The sequence below is a fragment of the Rhea pennata genome, chromosome 19, assembly GCF_028389875.1.
Source record: "Rhea pennata isolate bPtePen1 chromosome 19, bPtePen1.pri, whole genome shotgun sequence".
NCBI lineage: Eukaryota > Metazoa > Chordata > Aves > Rheiformes > Rheidae > Rhea > Rhea pennata.
The window spans coordinates 3,968,055-3,989,196 of record NC_084681.1 but is presented as its reverse complement, the minus strand read 5'-3'; the positions used below and the strand labels follow the sequence as shown (position 1 = coordinate 3,989,196).

Genomic DNA, 21,142 nt, shown 5'->3' with positions numbered 1-21,142 from the left:
TTCTTTGCCGTGGTGCCATGCTGGGGAAGGAGGGCTGGATTATTTAGCTTATTTAGCTTTACTGGCTAGGTCAGTTAGGATGGGATCTGTGTATAAACATGCTCCTGCAGTAAACACACAGGAACTCTGCTAAGGCTTTCGGTCAAAGGAATTTTGGTTATATGTCAGCCAGGAAGTGAGGAAATCCAAAGTACAGCAGAGTTCATGAGAGCCTCTCTTTTTGATCCCTTAGGAGGAAGACAGAATGTACGTGAGAAAAACATCAATTAGTTGATTGTACTTTTATTATTAAAGCAAATTCTAGATTTGTAGAATTCACTGTGGCCTAAGACTTTAGTGGAATGGAGGTCAAATTGATTTTTAATTATATTTAGAAAGGATTCCTGCATAATCAACATAAGAATATCTAACATTTATGTCACTGAAAATATGTGCTTGTTTAAATGTTCCAACCAAATGTCTTTAGTGTTAACAGAATTGCTCTGTAAATGAATTTATTCACTTCTATAGAAGTACAAAATCTACTCTCCTGTTTGTATTCTGGTAAGAAATGGGAACTTACTTTTACCAGAAAAGTAAACTTCTGGAAGAATGAGATAATACTTTGGAAGATCTTTATTAAGACAGATGTTTATGTCACAGATTTTCATCAAGATAATTGCACAACACACGTGCTTGTTTATGTTCCTTCATCTTTGAGAAGATACACTGTTGTGCATAAGAAATTTTTATATAAAAATGTTATGAAAGAGAAAGTGGATTAAGTTAAAATTGTCTTGAGAAATCACTGTTCCTGTATATGTTTGTATTGTGATACTGAAAATCAGATTTTAAGAACGGAAAGAAACACATAGATACTATAAAATATGTACCATTTCTTGTTTACATTTCTGCAGTAGATTGATTTAGACATATGTTAATGAGAAGTGGGATAGTGAATTGTTTTTCTTATATGGAAAATACATCTATTTGACCTTAAAATTGGCTTCTTAAACCTGATGAACTTACAGGTATCAAATGTCAAGGAAGTTTTTAGCAGTGATTTTTTAAAGTTTACTAGAGATAGTTACTTTAGATAATCATAACTGTTGATATATAATCAAAAATATTTATAATATACTGCTTACTAGAAATGTAACTGAACTAAATTTTCCACTTCCAGTTATCAGAACTGATTTTGTGAAGTCAGCTTTAAAGTAAATTGTCTCTAAGCTTTATCATGTATTATATATGTCAAAGAAGGGGTAATACTATAGAGGGGGATTACAGAAAGGCTTTGCTTTTCTTTACTGGTGCTTTAGATTGTTGATAACTATTTATTTAAGTTTATTGTCATACAGTGTTGTCTGTCTTGTATATAGATTTTTATCATAGCTATCTCACTTTTTTTCTCCCACAATATATATACCTTAAAATTATTCAAAAAAGCATTATGGCATGTTACACAAGGGCTTTGGTCTGGTTGAGATATCTAGACTTTCTCAGACATAAATGAAAATAAACGAACTGAGCGAACAGGCAAGCAACTTGCTGTTGACCTCCCTTTCTTTCTCATTCATCCTTATCCATCCACATTGCTCTTCACCCACTGAAGACTGTGGCTCTCTCAGCTTAAGTGTCGATGAGAAGTGCTATGAGGAAAAAGGTGTCTTACAGTAAAGGACTGAAGTCTTAGAGAAAGAGCAGCTGGTGGATGAGTTGTATTACTTCCAAAGAAAAGATTGCATTGCCAATGAAGACACAAAAGCCTCTACGCAGCAAAGTGCTTAAATCCATGCTGACTTTAAATTTGAAACCACTACTTATATTCTTAAAATTAGTCACAGGCTTAAATATCTTCCTGAATTAGAGCCAAAACTGAGAGCCAGGAGTGATGTAAGTAGGAGCATGAAGAAAGAAAATTGGGAAGAGGTTAGTTAGCGAGAAAGATGGGGAAAGGAAATGGAAATGGCATAAGACGGAGGGGATGCGATACGACACCTCGAGATGGGAGTGGAAGTTGGTTGGCAAGTCGTCCCTGCCATTATACAGCTAACCAACGTTTTATCATCCCCTCTGCCCCCACTCTAGGATTTCTGTCCCTGAGTCATGGCAGACAGAAGACCAGAGAAGGCATGTGAACAAGCATGTGAATCCCTTAAGCAGCAGGATTATGAAGTGGCAGTGAAGCATTGCACAGAGGCACTCCTATCCCTGAGCCAGTCCCCCCCGGCTCAGCTCTTGGAGGCATGCCAGGCAGAAACCGACCGCATCAAAATCGAGAGTCTGCTGTATAGAATTGCTTCTTTTTTACAACTTGTGAGTGTGACTCTTTAATAGTGTCAAGTGGACTGGAAAGAACAGTCAAATCTCTTTTACCGTCAAGATTGGAATAAAATTCAGCATCTTCCTGTAATTGGCATGTTGTTTTCCTGCACAATCCTCCTCGCTAAAGCGTGTACAAGACTTCTGTCTTGCAGTTTTCTCTGAGTAGTTGCATGGGTCTGTTTATTTCTTCAGATTTGGGATTTCTGAATAGTTTGGAGCTGAAAAACAATTCCCTGAAAGAAAAACTACTGTAAAAATTTTGAAATATATTCCAGGAAGAATTATTCCAGGTTATAGAGTATTAAATTATGTTCATTAAATTCTATATCAAATTACTCTATCTTTAAAGAGCATTAAATTAAAGTTGCAAAGCTAAGCACCCAAAAAAAGTTGGGGGAAGAAATGCCAGAATTCGGGTAACCAGTTCATACTTAATTTAGCTGCCTTAGCATGGGCATAACGGTAGTCTCTTGAAACTTGTATCACTTACTATTTTTTCATCACTAGGCTAGAGTATGTCTAATAGAAAGCATAACTTTTATGCTCTGACAGATTTTTAATGGGAATGTGAAAACTATGATCTTTGTAAAGGTTTATAAATGCAAAGCAAGAGACATATCCATAAATCATAGATCATTCCATTGCCAGATTTATATCCTTCCTTTACAACATTAGAGAACTACAGTTTCTTAAAGGAATGGACATTAAAGTGCTTAATATGACTAAACCTACATTGTCCCTGTCCTTCATTTTTTGGAAGCATTATTACAGGCTTACAGGGGCCTTCCTCACCCAAGTCTTCAGATACTGGGTTTGAACAGTTTCATTCCAAGTGAAAAAAGTTTGCTAAGTTGTAGGACCCTGCTGGGCAGCTTTAAGATATACCTTACCCCTCTGATTAGGGACCATTTTTTTAACATTCTTTAAATAAAGAACTGAGTTGAACTTTTCAGTATGTGAAAAAAAATTAGGAAACTTTTCTTAAATTAAGATGCAGCCTATTGTATAGCTCCTCAGGGGAAGAAGTTCAGAAATGCCCAAGCAATTTAGCATCATTCGATATTTTTAATGGAAGTTGTGTTATGAAAGGCTGACTTCTCAAAGTTATTTATGTATAGCAATATGCAGATAGATGCTTAGCAGTATTTAGTATGTTAATTTCTGATCTGGATGCTTTGCAAATCCTGCAAAGCACCTATCTGTATGTTCAACATAGCTATAAGTGTTTAGGGGCTTTGGGAAATTGTTATCAAAACATTCCTATCAAAGACTTGAATTATGTAGATACTTAAAGATTTTAGGTAAATAAAACCCTAACTTTCCTTCTTTTACTATTGAAAGACATAAATTCTGAAATCAACGTTGATAAGTCAAAGTAAAATAAAATACATACCCTGCAAATTCCAGCAGCACTGTATCAGTACAAATTAAAAAATACACAGTGGCTAGACAAGAAAGTTAAGTTTTTGTATTTTTTCCTAGGTGTTGTGAGCCACCTACAAACACATACATAAACACACCTTTGCATATTCCTGTACCTCTTTTAGAATGTCCATTTGCTGAGAATTTGAGAGAAAGTCAGCATTCTAAGGATTAATTAATTATATTTGACAAATGACTGATGTTCTTTACATATTCTACCCTGGAAAAGAAGAGGTAATGAATTATTAAAAGGCTGAAGAAACTTCTGATTCAAACATGTAGTTGTTTATGCTAACTGGAATAATGTTATTTTTAAACTTTTCATGTTTTACCTTTCAGAAAAAGTATGGGCAAGCAGATGAAGACTGTAGGCATGGTATGCTTATTTCCTTTTCTATTACCTAGTGTTATAAATTGCAGTCAGTTGCCTGAATTTCAAAAACAGGTGCCCAGATTTGTAGTTTGCTAACAATGATTTTTTTTTCTAGTTAAAATTATGTGTTTACTTTGTAATACTTCTATTTATTTTGCTTAAGGAGCTCTCACTACTTTGTAAGACATGTTCAAATATTGGAACTGAAATGCAGCTGTCTTTGGCATGGGGGTGCTGTTTGACTAATAGATAGTTTAGTATATAATGTAGGATGGGTAGATGGTGTAAGATGCTTGTGATGTTGAAGACAGCTGATTGTTCTCTCTTCTTTCCCAGGGACATGGGTGAATATTCAGGTTTGCGTTTTAGATGTTGATTCAGGGAAAAAAGAAAAAAAAAAAAAAAAAAAGGCTGATGTGCTTACCTTCAGCCCTGTTTGCTAAAGGTTTCAAATATATGCATCTGTCGCATGGAAGTTGAGCCTTTCCCGTTTTGTTTCTATGTTTCATTGAGGTATTTTAAAGGAATTAACCATCCTTGCTAGTGTTCTGTTACTTCTTTATAGCGCAAGTGATTCAGTACTCAGAATTTTTTGCTGACTTTGGTAAACATTGGATCAGAATTTATCAGTTAGCTTGGGAAAGCAAAGGTAGATAGATCCCACCTTTCAGTTTTTATTTCTTTACCCTCGAATTTTAAAGGAAAATCTCCTCAAACTACAGTTTTGTTTTAGGTATAGGTGATATAGGTACTATTGTGACATTCCTATGCTAGGAATGATAACCTTTAAATCATTCCTTTTTTGGGTACACATTTGTCTTCACTGATGCTCAGGCCGTGATCTGGGGATATGTGGGGCTCTGCAGACAACTTGTGAGGTGTCCGCAAATGTAACTAAGAAAAGTAAACTGATTTTCAACAGGTGTAAATTTCCTATATTGAGGTTGGGTCTCAATTAGCAAATGTTTAACATCTAAAATATTGGTACCCCTTAATATATACCAATCTTAAAATAGTCTGGGTTCTTTTTAAAGTTGCTTCTTATTTTCACAGTTATACGTGCCAAGGGTGTAATGTCCTGATTAGCCTCATGGTTGTCTTCCATGGTGGCAAGTAAAGATGAAAGAAGAGAGCTGTGGAAAGATGAATGTGGTTAGAGGAGGCAGGAGAGGGAGTATTCTCATTGATGAGATCTGATGGGTGAGCCGTAGAGGTAGATGGGTAGCGTTCATCCAGAATTGACTATTTTTATTCTCTTAGCATACACGTCAGATATCAATATTTCCAATGAACACTATTTTTCTTGCTCTCACTGGGCATGCATAGAAGTGGGTGGAATGGAGCACCAATTGTCCTCTTTTAATTTAAACAGTAGAGAAAACAGCTTTCAGATGTATGTTACTAGCAAATTTTTCAGCTTCTTAATGCCATATTTATATAGGCATATAAAAATGGTGTGTTTATATATGTGTGTATACACACACCATAATTTTTGTGCACACAGTCATTTTTGTGAATGTATGAATGAACAATGTGATTTGTACTGCAGTTTGGAGTGTCTGCATTTATGATCCTAAAGGGTCTCAGTTTTAGTCTTATTCTTGAAATATCCTTTGGAAGAAACAATCTTAGTATGGTCTAACAGCTTAGAGGTTTTTTTTAAAGATACAGTTTTATTCAAGCTGCTGTTCTGTCTTTTTACAAGACTTGATATGTTATGAACCTATGATGGTGTTTAAATTTAATCTGAATTATAAGTATATATTGAGATAATTCAAGACATATATGTACTTTATAGTATACCATTTACACTGTTATAAACATAAGAGGTGATGACAACTTAGAATCTGTTAAATTATTCCATAAATATTTAACAAAATATTTGTTTTAGCTCAGTAGTACCGTGCAGTTAATGATATGAAATATCATTGCAGTTAATGATATGAAATATAGTAATTGGGCATATAAACTTTGAGGTTAAAATAGCAGACTGTCAGACATCTGAAACTATTTGTGGAGCTGCTTTTTCTCTGATTTGGGAAGTAAACTCTATTTTTGGAAATGTGGTTAGTATCATCAGAGTGGTGAATTCAGGGTAGTTGCTGAGGCCCTTTGTAAATAGAGTTTAGTTACCATGATACTTTGAAGAGATGTTTAGTCGTTTCTGTGTAAATCTTCATGTGCGACTACTATTTCTTTAGTGTTTCACATAACTCCTGTTAACGATATGAGTGTCTGTTGAGCAAGGAGTTTTGATTTATTATTCTAAAATGTAGCCCAGAAGTTCTGGTGATTGTAAAAGCCCTGTTAACACTAACAGGAGCTGCATGCATCTGAGGTCTGCATGAATGGCAGTATAAACACAGATGTTGACGTTGCCTGCAATAACAGTAATGTATTTTATAATTCTGCAGTTTTAACAACTATCCAGCCTATTTTCAACTCACATGCTTAGCTTTACTAGCCTCTCAATCACTCAGAAAGGCATTTCTTTTTCTGGACAGGTAATATATATGATTAAGAGTTATTCCTACTTGTCTGAAGCACATCTATATCATGAAATAAATCCTTTCACTATTGGAAGTGTCAATGGAAGTGTCTGTCTGGCTAGGTATCTGATCCGGTGCTTGAAAACATTAGGAAAGTTTTCTGTTACAGGGAGCTTGTAAATTCCTGGATTCAAACAATCATTCCTATATCCTGCACTTCACAGCATAAATGAATAAAAGCCCTTTTAAAGTAGCAGGAATTGACCATGAGGAGGTTAGCTATATTTGGAAACTACAGGGTATGCTTTTTGTGAGCATGAATAGATCTTCCTGAGCATGTTTGTGTTACAGAAAGGTTGTTGGTTGCTATTTTTTCTCTTTCTGTCAAGAGGAGGTCCTTTGTGTCTGTGTTAGATATCTGAATTCACCCTTCTCATATTTAATTTTTCTGTATTTAAGCCTGTAAACATTACTCCAAATCTTTTTTTGAGCTCATGTACAACTTTTCTTAGATAATAGGATATAAATTTCAAGTAATATGAAGTGTGATCAAGTAATACTTCCTTTACATCCAAGTCTTTTCTTTTCAGGAAGCCATGAATTCAGCCCAAGTTTCAGATATTATTTTTATGTTAAAGTTGAAGAAAAACTGTGTAGGGTTTAATTAAATGTATACTGTGATGAAGCTAATAATTGCTGATTTGTGTTGCAGTGCTGGGAGAGGGGCTGGCCAAGGGAGATGGATCTTTCCGTGCAGTGCTCTGCTGCATGCATCTTAAAGGGAAGCTGCAAATTGTGTCTAATGTTCTTTCCAAATCACTGATGGGTGAATCATTGGTAAGTGGGTTTGCTATGATCCACATAACTTGAAAAGCAATTTGTTTTTCCCCCTTTTTTTTTTGTATATGCGTTTAATAACAAACTTACGAACGTATGTATGACTGACAGGTTGCAACAAAAATGATTCGTACAGAAAAGACAATGATAAGAATGTGGGCACTCATATGTAATCAGGATACTTAGGGTGTTGCATTACCAGTGTTTCCAAGTCAGTACAATTTTGATTTTTTTTTTTTTGAAATCCCCAAGGAATGAAAAATATTTTTTTTATACACACGCAGTTTAACAGAGTAGAGAAATACAAGCCTCAAACTTGCCTGCTTTTTCTAATTTGACACCATTCTGTGTGTACTTCAGTAAGTTCAGCCTTTGAAGCAGAAAAATTGATAAGACTATTAAATAAATGGTCCACAATAAGTTGTAATAAAACATGAAAAGCTTTTCAGGAAAAAAGCTTGCATTTCAAAGACAGAGTAAAGGTTGGAGTTTAAACCTCTTTTATCTTTGAACTATTGAAACACTTAAAAATATTTTTAACCTCATACATGTGAGTAGCTTACTGATTCTTCTGTAACTTCTGTGGGGGAGAATTAGGGACGTAAAGAGGTTTCCAAGGTGTAGTGCCCTTTTTATTTCTGGAATCTAGATTAGTGTGCAATCCATCACCATGAGCTGATGGTAGATAAGGAGTGGTCTGGTCAAATCATGAATAAAGTGTGATACTGAGAACTGTTATAGTTGATGCAGGGAAATAAAAGGAGGGTTTCCTATACCTTTGGGCATAACTTAATCAGTAGACTATTTTTGAGAAGAGTTCTGTTTGTCTGTGTCTGATATATATCCTGGACTTGATTTTTTTTCTCTTTCCTTCCTTCCTTCCTCCCTCCCTCATTTTTTCCCCCGAAATGGGATATTTTTACATGAAAAGCTTTGTCTAGCTGGTGTTTTCTAATGAAAAAATGTTTCATTGAAAAATTCCTGTCTGGATTGAAGGAAAATTGCCCTCAAAAAATTTAATGAAATAGCCAAAAACTCCTTATCATTGGAAATATATACTGCCCTTGTTTTAGACTATTGTTGTGCAAATAAAGGTGGCTTCTTATGGAATTCCAGAGCCTCATCTCAAAGCAGAACTTTGGATAGACCTTTTTATAGACCTTAGATTGCTAGATAATAGTTATTTTTTATAGGAATATTAAAATCAGTAATTGATGTACTGACTTCTAGCAGTGTCCAAGTGGAGTAATGAAACAAAGTTTTGGAGTAAATTTCTTGAAGAGTTGCTATCCATCCAGTCCCTTCCATAACAACTGAAGGGAATGATTATTTGTAACTTTACATTCTAATACATTTAAGCTCAGCAGATTCAATTTGCAGCCTTTCTGCTGAAGTAGTGAAAAAGCATTTTGAAAACAATTAAGTGAGATTTGAGTGTGTAAATTTTACCAAAGATGATTTCTGCTGCTCAGAAATCAATGTGAAAGGCACAGGCAAAATGTGAAAGTGGAGTCTAACAAATGCGGTGGCACCTAATTAAATTTCTGCAAAAGGTTATTGAAATAAAAACACAGGTGCGGGTTTCTGCGTTCAAAGCTTTTGCCTAATGTGAGCAATAAATTGTCATGTGTAGCTATACTATTTCAGATAAACTCGTTTTTGAAAGATTTTACTTCAGATACATTTGAATGTGTTGTTGTCTTGAGTTAGATGTTTAACTTTTGCTTTTTAGTGAAAAAAAAGCAGGGATGGTCTGCATCAGAGCAGAAAGAGTTGTGAAACAATAGAAACCAGTAATTTATGGAATGGATTCTAAGGAAGAAGTGAATCCACCACTGCAGCAGTATTGACAGCTTTTCTATATTGATTCCTTCAGAGCTGAAATGTTTCAGTAACCATAGTGTATGGTCCTGTATAGTGCTTTTTTCATCAATTGCTCTCAAAGTGCTTTTGAAGGCAGTTTGTATCGCTGCCCCCATTCAACAGATGGGGAAAGCAAGGCATGGCGAGGTGAAGTGACTTGCTCCAGGTCACCCAGTAGTTCCTTGTCTGTTGGGTTACGCAGCCTGCAGGGTACTGGGCCACATTGCATGCAGGCTTACTGGTCTGAAGCATGTGGTTTAATAAATGTTTTAGCTATTAATATTTATCTTGAGTGGCAGCCAAACTTCAGAAGTTTTTTTCCCCAAGTTGTTCTACGTATGCCATCCTTTTTCCTTGCCCTTGTTGTCCAGTGTTTGACTAGTGTAAATTTTCCCTTTTTTACAACACTGTTAGCTCAGCATTACATAGTCTGTCATTTAAAATTGTGCATTGGAAGTCAAACTCCTCTTTTCTTCTTGCCCTTCTCTTTGTTTGGAGCGGTGGGAAGAGTGTTTTTTTTTTTTTCTTTTTTTTCTTATTGTTTAATTCGGGGAAGGTTTATTTGTTGGATGCATTAATATTCTTTCTCCCTATCCAGAACGGGATGGTAACTAAAGATCTGACACGATTGAAAACACTTCTTGCTGAAACAGAGGTAATGATGAGCACTTTATTGGGAAAATAATGAAAAGTATCTGGTACAGCTGAGAGGCCCCAGGGGATCTGTTCCCACTGTGAACATACTGTATCTTTGTAGTTTCTACTAGTCTATCGGTCTTTATCACCTGTTCAGCAGCCTCTCATCACTATCTTGGATAGAATATCCAAAAAGTAGGGAGAAAGATGCTAACAGTTGTTGAATTGCTTGTGATAGTGAGTGGAAAGAATTCAATGAGTTCGTGTATGTGTCTGTTATTTAATTATTGTGTTTTTCTCTGTTGGAAATAATTCTCAAGTTACAAACGTGACTTAAGATATTGGTTAGTAAATCTAAACACCCTCTCTATCACCTTTTTTTGACTTAGTCAGAGGTTAAATTGTCATGTCACTGATTAAATTGCCACTTCTTTACTTGTCTTTTACTTCTTGTAAGTCATTGATTTGGGTTTTACCTTTAATGTAGATTTAAAGCTAAAAGGTATCTCAATACAGTTTAGACTTCGGCTTTTTTACAAGTTTATTGCAATCTGCATTAAAGTGATTGCATGATGGAATTAATTCCTGTAAAAATCAGTATAGTTTTCTTCTAAGGGTGAGTGGACTCAGTGTTCCTGTCAGATATTTCTTTTATCAATGACTGTAATTTAGTTTTGGGTTAATAGGAAATTCATGGTTGTGACTAGAATAGACTTCAGACTTTTTTTTTTTCCCTATAATTGTAGGCAGCTGGTAAAGTACCATCAGGATACCATGTAGAAGATTTAGAAGAAGGTATGTAACTCAATTCTAAAGCTACTTCATTTTGCAGTGAGAAGACTTGAAGATTCTGCTGATGGCTCAACGCTAAACAGTAATCAAAAAGGAGAAAAATAGCTTGACTGTTTATCTTGATGAGCTGCGTGCATTAAGGTTGAGCTGTTTGAACATTATTGATTGAATTCGGAGGCTCTCGTTTCCACATACTGGCCTGCAGTATACTTTGAAACTTGCCTTCGTATCCTTAGAACCTTTGTCCTAAATTAATTTGTTAGGGATTAAGAATTAATTTTTTGGTTAATTTTGCTTGTATATTAATATACTGTGGGTTGGTATTTAGAGACATAGTTCCCTGGGCAATTGCTCTCCATGACTCAGAAATAATTGGAAATTTGAAAAGTAACTTGAGTTTTGGATTACTCTGCAGCATCTCGGGATGGCTGGCAGTTCCGCCCTCCACCGAGGGGAGTCACAAGCAGTGAAGAATATACACTATGTAAAAGGTAAAGTCATTGCTTTATATTGACATTCTCTAAGGGATCATATCATTTCCTCTCTTATTTAGCTGATAACAGAAGGTCAAGATAGCGAAAGTGTCAGGAAGATGGAGCTACTTGTTACAACAAGAGTTGATTCGTTCTCAGATTTCTGGGTTGGTCAGTTTATCCAGAAGTGTTTCAGTGGTCTGTAAAATGGAATCAGTAATTCAATTTTGTAAGAGAGTAGTTTGAGGAATGTTTTTTCTAGTGACAAGGTGCATCCGTCTTCTCCCCTGCCTTTTTTAATTTGTATGATTTTGGAGATGTGAAAAGTTCACTCCCACAAACTGTGTTGGCAAACTGAAGCACAGTGAAGTGAACTTGGCAGGAAAGAGGATGCTTGCCTTCAGATAAATGGATTTTGCTGGTAAACAGGATTTGTCCTGCAGATAAGCAACACCTGTAGAATTTAATTCTGGATCTCTTATTTCCATTCCGCATAAGCTGAAATACACAGAGGTGAATTGTCTTGCTGAAGATCCAATGGCTTGTGCTTGTGTTGGAGTTTTTCCTTCCCGTCTTTTTCAGTTCACTAGCCAGTATTCCCTTTAGTTTGTATGGTTAGCCATGATTACTTATGTAATACTGTATTAATATTCTCAGGAAAAACCATCATTATGCACTTGATTCTTCTATATATATAAATCATACAAATAAATTATTTTCAAAGTGTGCAGGAATCTGACCTGCTTTTTAGATGAGATGACTGAATCTGCTGAGTTTGAGCTACTTTTGGCCTGATTTTCTAGAGATGCTAAATGCTGACAAGTTGTGTTGACTTTAGCAGATCTGGTGCATGTTCAGCATTTTAGAATTTTTTTTTTTTTTTTTAACTCATAATGACTTTCTGTTAAGTAGCATGTATACGATGTTTCCCAACCCTTGCTTTTAAACATTTTTCCACTAAAACTGTAAATAAAATTTACTGGTTACTTTATTATGCATGCTGTTAACCTTAGATTGAAAAGGCTGCTTTTCTCAGCAAATCCATATGAATAGTATCATTCTGACCATGGATTAAAGATTTTAGTTTCCTTCTAAGGAAGCAGTTACAGGTCTTGAATTTTTGAAGCTGTGGTTTGTTTTTTGCCTTGTGTGGCATAAAGCAACAGAAATAATTTATTCCAGGTAACAAAGTTATGGAATCGCAGGAGGAATTTAATAAGAAGTCAAAGATGAGGAAAAGAGTGTTAAATATTAACAGTGAAAAGATAGAAATTGCATAATGATAGATTTTTAAGGTAATATAGTTTCCTATTAAATGATGAAAAGGAAAAACACTTATTTTAAGTCTGCTACGCAGTTAATGAGAAGGGGTCAACGATTATGGCTTGCATTCCATTTACTTTAGCCTATGAAAATTGAATTGTATTCTAGCAATTGTACTCTGGCATTCTAATTCACTGAAGCAATGTTTAATTGGAAAAATGGATATAAAATACTGAAATTGACTGCCAAGAAAAATAATCCAATTTTAAGATATTTTAGGGAACATAATTTAAGAAAACTTAGTAACATCACAGTATATATTGCTTTTACTTTATTTACAATTGGGGCACTCAAATGTTTAAATACTTAAACTTTTCTTAAAGTATGTATTATTTCAGGTTACAGCTATTGATTCAAATGTGGCCTGGATATCCAAATACTTTTGCTGCAAGTTCTTGTCATACTCAAGTATTATTTGTTTTTGTTACATAGCTCAAGAGTTCACAAGCTAATTCACATTATGTTGTATTACATAATACATGTACTGAGAAAAGGTTATTCAGTCACTGATCTCCTTCTGCTGTGTTCATCAGTGATGTGGAGTGCTGACTTGCCATATTCTTTTGGTCTTGACTCATCCTTTCTCTTTTACAGTTACTCACCACTGTAGGAAGAAGTTCTTAATATAGGTATTTGAACAGATATCTACATGAGATATATGGTTATATTTACAGAGTTTCTGTATATTTGATATCCAACAGATATTTTTCTGCCTAGCTTTAATTGCTTGGTACATATGACACTTACATTAAATGTTTGTAGTCTCCTTATGTTAAAAAACAAACAAACAAGCAAAACCCAAACCAAGCCTCCAAAACAAAAAAACCTTCCTGGCCTAATGTTTATTCTGTATATTGAATATTTTCTTAGAAACTTAGTAAGTTTTTAAGTGCTTGAGTTTTGAAGAATGATAAAGATTTAGCTACTGCTGTGTGTTAATAAGTAGTTAAATTATAACTAAAGAGTTCCCAAATTATATAGGCATTTAAGTACTGTTGGTTGATGCTCAAAAAAATTGAGAACTGGAATGCTTAAATTGTATTTAGGTGATAAGTACATCGTTTATTTTAATGCATCGGCACATGCCATTATATGAAAAAATTGCTTCTGTAACAAATCTTTAAGGTCTGTAAAATAGGTCCTTTAAGATGCTTTTTTCAAAGAGGATAATCGAGCCTTTTCCTGGAGAGATCATTTCTGTGTATGTGTATTTAGTAGAAAGAACCACATGATGTCGCTGTTGCTCCAGGAAAAAACTCCCGAGTGAGCATTTATCAGCTAATAACATAACTCTTGGAGGAAATTACACTGTATCTTCACTCTACCCCTGATTAACAGCATTTTGTTCAGATTATTACAGTGCCTTGTAACCTTAGAGATGGCTCATGGTCTCATTGCATGAAGTACAAACACTTAATTCATTTTTTTTCTTTGAAGATGGAACTTTCTAAATAGGATTTGTGTCCTGTTAAGTTTGAAAAAAAATTGATATACTTTTCTGGACATTGCAGTTAGATAAACTGCTACCTCTCTTGCAAAACTCTAAATACATTTATATATTGACAAATCAGTTCCTGTGGATTAAAACTACCATTAGTTCTGTGAGAGAGACTTGTCAAGTCCTTCTGGCTTTAGAAGTAAATCTTAATAAATTTCTTTTTTTAATTAGAGACTGAAAACTTTAAGGCATAATCGTTTTTCCTATTTTATGTAGATTTTTAGAGCAAGGGATCTGCAGGTACGGTGCACAGTGTACTTCAGCACATTCCCAGGAAGAGCTAACAGAATGGCAAAAACGATATGCTTCCCGCTTGATCAGATTAAAACAGCAGAAGGAAAACAAACAATGTTCAGGCAGTTATATGGAAACCTTGATTGAAAAATGGATGAATTCGTTATCTCCTGAGAAAGTGGTAAGGAAAATGTACTACTTCCCTATGTGCTAGTATTTAATAGATGAGCCTATTTTTGGCCCTTACTATCAGAGCTGGTCGAATTACCAAGAAATTGTCCAACCAGTTTTTGTTCTGTTTTGCCCTATGTCTTCTTGCAAAGATGTCACAGACTTAGGCTGATTTCTGCAAATATACTCATCCTTTCCAGGAATCCAGTAAAGTGTTCATGAAATACAGCTTGTGGGTTAATTACAGCTTGTTCATTTTGCCTATTTACTATTCCCAGTGCAGGCTGGTTCAGCCAAGTGCCATGGTATTGCTCCTGTTTCTTGATGGTGTGGTAGAACTTTGTAAACTGGAGAACAATAAATGGTGAAGCTTTCACTATGTAGTAGAGAATACTCTTTGTGTATGGGTCCTTTTGTTTGCCTGCAGCTGCAGGCACTTGTATGAGGAACAACCATTCCCCAAACATTCAAAAATGTTTGAATACTGAAGAGTGAGGGGTATGGATATGAACAATCTCAGCAGCTGTTTGGGATTCCAAATAATGTTTTACAGCATTCGACCAGCTCTGCTTACCACTGACCCTAAGGAGTTTTCGGTCCATCTATTGTTTAAAATCTGGGAGAAGCAGACTCTCTGCAGAGTGGATTGATGAGTACAAAGCCTAGCTTCCTGGTGTCTCTAGTATTTTCATTAAAGTCAGTGAGATCTGGGGTCTTTTGAAATGCAGTTTCTGGGCCTCATTGTATCAGCTCCTTCTTTCCAAATGAAATCATGTTCTACATAAGCATTTACAATTAAGTTGATTTTTGAAAAATAAAGTCCTGTGTTAATTGTTCTTAAATGGTTGTACTCTTTGCTTATACACTCTGATATAGTAGAGTTGGTTTGCTTGTCTCTCTGAATTAGCATGCGTCTTCTCTAATTCTTATGCAGGACTTGCATAAATTCTAGAAAACAATTCTAGAATTGTTCACATTTCAATTCACAATCTAGAAAACCGTTCTGTTCACTATCTGTTCTAAAGTAATACCTTTTCCTGAATGCTTTTATTTTGATATTGTCTGTAGAATTTTAATGTTATCTTCTTTTTCTTTAAATCTAGCTTAGTGAAAGTGTAGAAGGAGTGAGAGTGGAACATAATCCTGAGCTCTCAGTAACTGTCACCACCAAAAAGTCTCATCAGATATGGACATTTGCTCTCACTTGTAAGGTAGGACTACTGATCTTTTGCAAATGGGTCAACAGTAAAAACTGGAATGCAGTCCATAGCCTTTTGTGCTTGAGATTTCAATCATAAAATACTTCTTTTAAAACAGAGTTATTTTCTGGCAGCACCACGTCTTTTCTGTCTCTCAGCTGCCCTGGTGATTACGTACCTAGTGCTCTGATTTTTTGGGAAGCAGGCAAGACTAGTACCTGCTCTGGGAAGTTGAGAGTTCTTATAAGCTTTCTATATGATTGCAAATGGAGATATTCCTGAAATAGTATAAATTTCCCAACATACTGTTATTTCAACCTTTGCATTTTTTTATAGCCTGCAAGAATGCTGTATCGAGTGGCATTACTTTATGATGCCCATCGTCCACATTTCAGTATCGTTGCAATATCTGCTGGAGACAGCACTACCCAGGTATCACAGGAAGTTCCAGAAAACTGTCAGGAATGGATAGGAGGAAAGATGGTCCAGAATGGAATAGATCATTATATATACAAAGTCAGTATAGCCTTTAACACAGAAATCTTTGGAACTTTTCGCCAAACTGTTGTGTTTGATTTCGGATTGGAACCGGTCCTCATGCAACGAGTAATGATTGATGCTGCTTCAACAGAAGGTAATGTATGAAAACTTTCTTTTAGTATAATGGAAGCTTTCCATGCTACTACTTTGTTTTTCATATTTCTGAACAGAACAGCATCTATGTTAATGGCTAATGGTTTTATTATATGTTCTTATGTTCATCATGTATATGAATATAAGTAGTGGATGACGATTCAGAAGGTGAAAATTGGCCTGGGTTCATTGGAATTAGTTGCCATATGACTGTTACACTGTGTCAGGATTTGGCTCCTAAATCTTTTCAAAATGCTAGTGATTACTGAATAGTAGTATAATATGTGCCCCAAAGACATCTTTGAAGCTAAAGTACTTGTATGTTCTTATATACATTCTTGTATGGATTCAAATGTTAAAAATGTAGAGAAGATCAGTGGAAAGATGGGCATGTTTCTGTGTAAGAATGCACCTGATAATCAATTCATTAATTAAAAGCCAACTATCTAAGAAGAGTTCCCCCCCCCCCCCCCCCCCCGTAATGTCTGACTGGAGTTGTGAAAAGGAAGAGACAAAGTGTAGGCTTGTAACACAGCACATTACTGATGTTGATATGAATTCTAGAAATGTAAAGGATATGTAACTATTTTTTTTATGTGTTCAAGTTAAAAATTTAACTACATGTAGCTGTAAGTGTTGTACTGTATTTAAAAAACTGATCTATGCCTCTCATTACAAACCTGAAATCACTTCATTATCAGAAAGAGGTTGACAAACTGGAAGATGTTCAAAGCAGAAGTGCAAAAAAGAAGAGAGTGCTTTGATTTATGGCAAAAGATTAAAAGAGCTAAATATGTGTCACTTGGCAATAAGCAAGGGGTTTGGATAGAGTATAGTAATTTTCTATGAAGATTTGAGAAATATAAACACCAAAGAGGCAGAATTGTAGCACTGAGATGTAACCAGGAAAAAGAAAGTGAAACTAAGAAAACAGCAGTTTTCTATTCCTGGCCTTTATTTACATATAACAGACCAACATTTGCAACCTTAGCAAAAAGCTATTGTAAATAACAGATGCTGAAGACTATGGTCTGATCTTTCCAGGTGACCAAGCACTTGTAGCCGAGAGCAGGAAGACTATACAGGTTGAAATGTCTCTTGAAGCATGGAGTATTGTATTGAGAATGAGAAGCTATGCTTAGAAGCAAGGCGGTGGTCTTTTCAGGGGCTGTTATGTGATCTCCATGTAACAGCGCGGGTAATCACAGCCGACAGGTTTACTAAGACACGGAGTTTATGGAGAGCTGGTGTCCTTTTAATGTAGAGCTGTTTAAGACCGACTTACCATTTATTTGCAAAGTCAAAATTTTTACTTGTTAGAGTTGTCTGTAGTCTGAATCCTTGATGTTTTAAACTAACTACGAAACAGCAATACCAGGAGCAGCCAGTGCAAGACTGGGTGAAAGTGATGAATGAAGTTGAGATAGTGCTGTCTGGGGTTCATTACTAGTATCTCCTTCTCACATACTGCTCCTCGGCATGCAGAGGGATACTAAAGTGGGTCTTTAAGCAGGTTGTTACTAGTATTTATTTCAAAATGAAAAAGTGGTAGATGCTTTACAGGTAAATATTTGGGGTTTTGGTAACAGGTAGTAGGCAGTAAGTAGGCAGGTGACGGGGATAACGGTATTGCATGTGTCTCATTGTATTGTTCCTGTTAGGCCTGGCGTCTGTGGGTTGGGATCTCATGGAAGTGCTTTTTAAGCTGAGAGAAGCATAATTTGAATAATTCCTGCAGTAATTCAGGACCCTGTCTAGATATCTGGGCATGGAAAAAAGGTCAAGATTAAAATACTGTAATGGAGGAGCCTCTATTATGCTTTTTGAAATCTTTATTTGCTATGGAAAAAGAGAATTAATGGAAGTTTTCTGTGCACTAAGAAAGTACAAGATCTCCTAAAGAGAGGGTCACCGTGTGCCCAGTCTGTGCGAACAGCCAGGAAGTGCTTATGTCAGGTTTCTAGTGGCAGCTAGTTTCTAGTGCTGGGCATTAAATGGCTATTCTCCTGTTTTCCTAGCAAACAAGGAATCTAACCTAGCATAATTACTAAGCTTTTGTGATCTGAGGTAAGACTGGTACCAGAGAAAGCTTCATTTTCCATGAGATGTTTTTGAACGCAGAAACTGCTCAAATGTGGACCTACGCAACTATAACTACTGGTAGAGTTGAGGCTTGAGGTAGATACTTAGATGTGGCTTCTTTGTGAACAGATACTTATGGGATTAGTAAGTGAGACAAACTAAATTCCTGTGGTCATAGTCATGCTGAACCAAGATTTCTTTTGCTAAAAAGACCTTGCATTTTTTCTCTGTTTAGAAAGATGGTCAAGATGGTTAAGTGCTTAATTTGAGGTTAAAGTATTTTTTGCATGTTTTTCATCATTGCTATGAAATTCTGGATGCCGACCTTAAATTCGATTTAGAAATAATACATTATAATAGTATACCTTCACTTTAAAGGCCAAATGTTTTCAGCTCTGCAGTTTAGCTGCAAGTTTGTTAACTGCTGCATTGTTGTCAGAGCATTTTTGTGGTGTTAATGGATATGTTTTGGGTGGCTGTAGAAAGTGCTTGGTTTTCTGCTCCTAATTTAAGCTACATGCTCCTTGAAATTCGTGTAAACTGAAACATTAATTTTCTTTTAGTTTTCTGACTTAATGTCCTTGTGGGTTACATTTCTGAAGCTGTGCTTAGCAAAGTCACTTTAATTGTATGATGTGACTGTCACCAAAATACACACCTAATGCTATGGTAATGTGGAATTTTCTTTTATTCTTTCAAAGGCTTTTGAAATGTTGCAAATTAAAGATTTTTTCCTTTTTACCAGCTAGCTTACTGACTTGTTTTTATTACCTTGTAAATTTTATAGCATGTGTTGTGAGGTTCTTTACTACTATGTAACATCATCTCCTTTCAGAAATACCGTTAGGCTTTGAAAGTAGACTGTGTTGGCAAATCCTTCAAAGTTGTTTGCCATTATTAAAATAAAAGAGCTTTTCTTGTTTGTCTGTATGATTTCTGCTTGCAGTCTATAGAATATTTTATTTTTTGGTATTGTTAGAGAGCCTGCCTGCTCTCTGGGTATACCTGAAAAGGAGGGTGGTAAAGAACAAACAAGGAACTTACTAAAGGTGTTCTGGGCAGAGGAGACTGTTATCCATAGTTACTTCATTATCATGAATGGCGTTATTTTTAGAAGTGTGTGTGTGTTCTCTTTATTATTTTTTAAAACTATATATTGTTAATAATTAGATTTTTGTATCCTAAACTCAAGATTATTCTGTCTCGCTTGTAAGCAGTTGTGGGGCAGCCATGTGAGAGGAAATCAAGTGTTTTCCATTTATGCTTATCAAAAGTTTGTGATCACAATAGACAGTTATCTTTTTGATAAAAGGAATTTGGAGAGTTTGAACTTATTTCCTTTCCCTATTATATGTCTACATCCAGATCTTGAATACCTGATGCATGCACGGCAACAGCTGCTAACCACAGCTAAGCGTTGGGATTCTACTTCTAAGACTATTGTAGAATTTGAGCCTAATGAAACTACTGAATTGGAGAAGAGCCTTCTTACCAGATACCAAATTCCTCTATCTGCTGACCAGCTATTTACACAATCTGTCCTGGACAAATCATTGACCAAGACCAACTATCAGTCACGGTTGCATGACCTCCTTTATATTGAGGAAATAGCACAATATAAGGAAGTTAGCAAGTAAGTAATACATTTATAAAATTTTGTCTTAGATGTTGTTGCTGTCCTGTTAAAATGATGAGAATGGCAACTTTTTCTTAACTTAATCCTGACTGGATTTAATCAAAACCAATGCCTGACTGGTTTTGTAAGGGTTAATGGTTAAAGTATCAAGTCTTCATGGTTTTTTGAAATAAAGTTGTATGTGAATCTAAAAAGTATCTGGAGTACTTTATTGAAGTACTAAACTAGCACTTAGCAAGAGTAATTTATTGATACTTGCTTAAAATAAGTTATATCAATCTGTGCTTACAATTGAAGGTACTAAAGAGCTATTGTATAATATTTTTATAATGTCTTGATAATACTTATTTTTTTGTAGTTATTCTGACTCTCTAAACAGAAAGAAATTAATAATAGGACTTATTTACATATTTTTTGTTCCTTAGTAAAAGTAGATTATAGTTCAGTAGTGTATGAAACCATCATATAAAAGATGTTAAGGGAGCATAAAATACGTTTTTTAGAAGGAAATTGAACTGTATAGTGGTTCAAACTCTGATCTTATGGTGATATCAGAGTTGATACTGTAATATTTGTTCTCTAAATAGGCTGACAACTAGCTTTTGAATAAATCTCCTAATAAAAGGCATATAATATGCATGCTCTGTTTACTCCGTTCTGTAATATCTGTAGTTATTATGTACATATTGTCCAACTGGATTAGCTGCATGAACGAACACAGAGTGAGGAAAAAGATGTTAGCTTCCCAGGTAGAGACTCTCACTGGGCCATTTTTGTGATATTTTGATGTTCATAATTAAAAATTTCACCTTCACTCATTGCATGGAAGAATTTTGAAGTGATGCATTGCTCAAAAGGGGAAGTCAAAGAGGAATAGCTTCCCTTAAGCTTAACTTGGTAGTAAATTTAGTTTAATTAAATTACTGGAGCTCCAAGTCAGAAATTCCTTTGCAAGAAGAACCAATCCTGGAAATATAGAGGTTCAGTTGAATCTCTCCTCTGTTATTTAGGGGGAAAAAATCCATTAATGGTTTGTATTTCTTATTTTCTTAAAGCATGAAAATGTTTCTTTTTCATATTTCAGATGAAGTGCAGTATACTGTGCAGTATACTGAAGTGCAGCATTTTTTTGTCATATCTTTCATCTTTATTGTGCTCTCTTCTTGAGCTGGAA

At 35.3% G+C, this 21,142-nt stretch overlaps 1 protein-coding gene across 4 annotated transcripts in view; it reads left to right on the top strand.

The window, feature by feature from the left end:
* The window catches only part of HELZ (helicase with zinc finger), a 91,160-nt gene that overhangs the window by 15,973 nt on the left and 54,045 nt on the right, over positions 1-21,142 (top strand). For 2 of the 4 annotated variants that reach the window (XM_062591750.1, XM_062591749.1), the window contains exons 2-11: positions 2,071-2,298; positions 4,069-4,105; positions 7,304-7,428; positions 9,890-9,946; positions 10,674-10,722; positions 11,135-11,210; positions 14,230-14,428; positions 15,522-15,629; positions 15,954-16,251; positions 19,698-19,965. In XM_062591750.1, coding sequence (XP_062447734.1) covers positions 2,089-2,298; positions 4,069-4,105; positions 7,304-7,428; positions 9,890-9,946; positions 10,674-10,722; positions 11,135-11,210; positions 14,230-14,428; positions 15,522-15,629; positions 15,954-16,251; positions 19,698-19,965 — 1,427 coding nt within the window. In that variant the 5' untranslated portion in view covers positions 2,071-2,088. Of the gene's footprint in view, positions 1-2,070; positions 2,299-4,068; positions 4,106-7,303; positions 7,429-9,889; positions 9,947-10,673; positions 10,723-11,134; positions 11,211-14,229; positions 14,429-15,521; positions 15,630-15,953; positions 16,252-19,697; positions 19,966-21,142 lie in introns of those variants that run through there. The other 2 variants (XM_062591752.1, XM_062591751.1) reach the window with 2 other exon arrangements.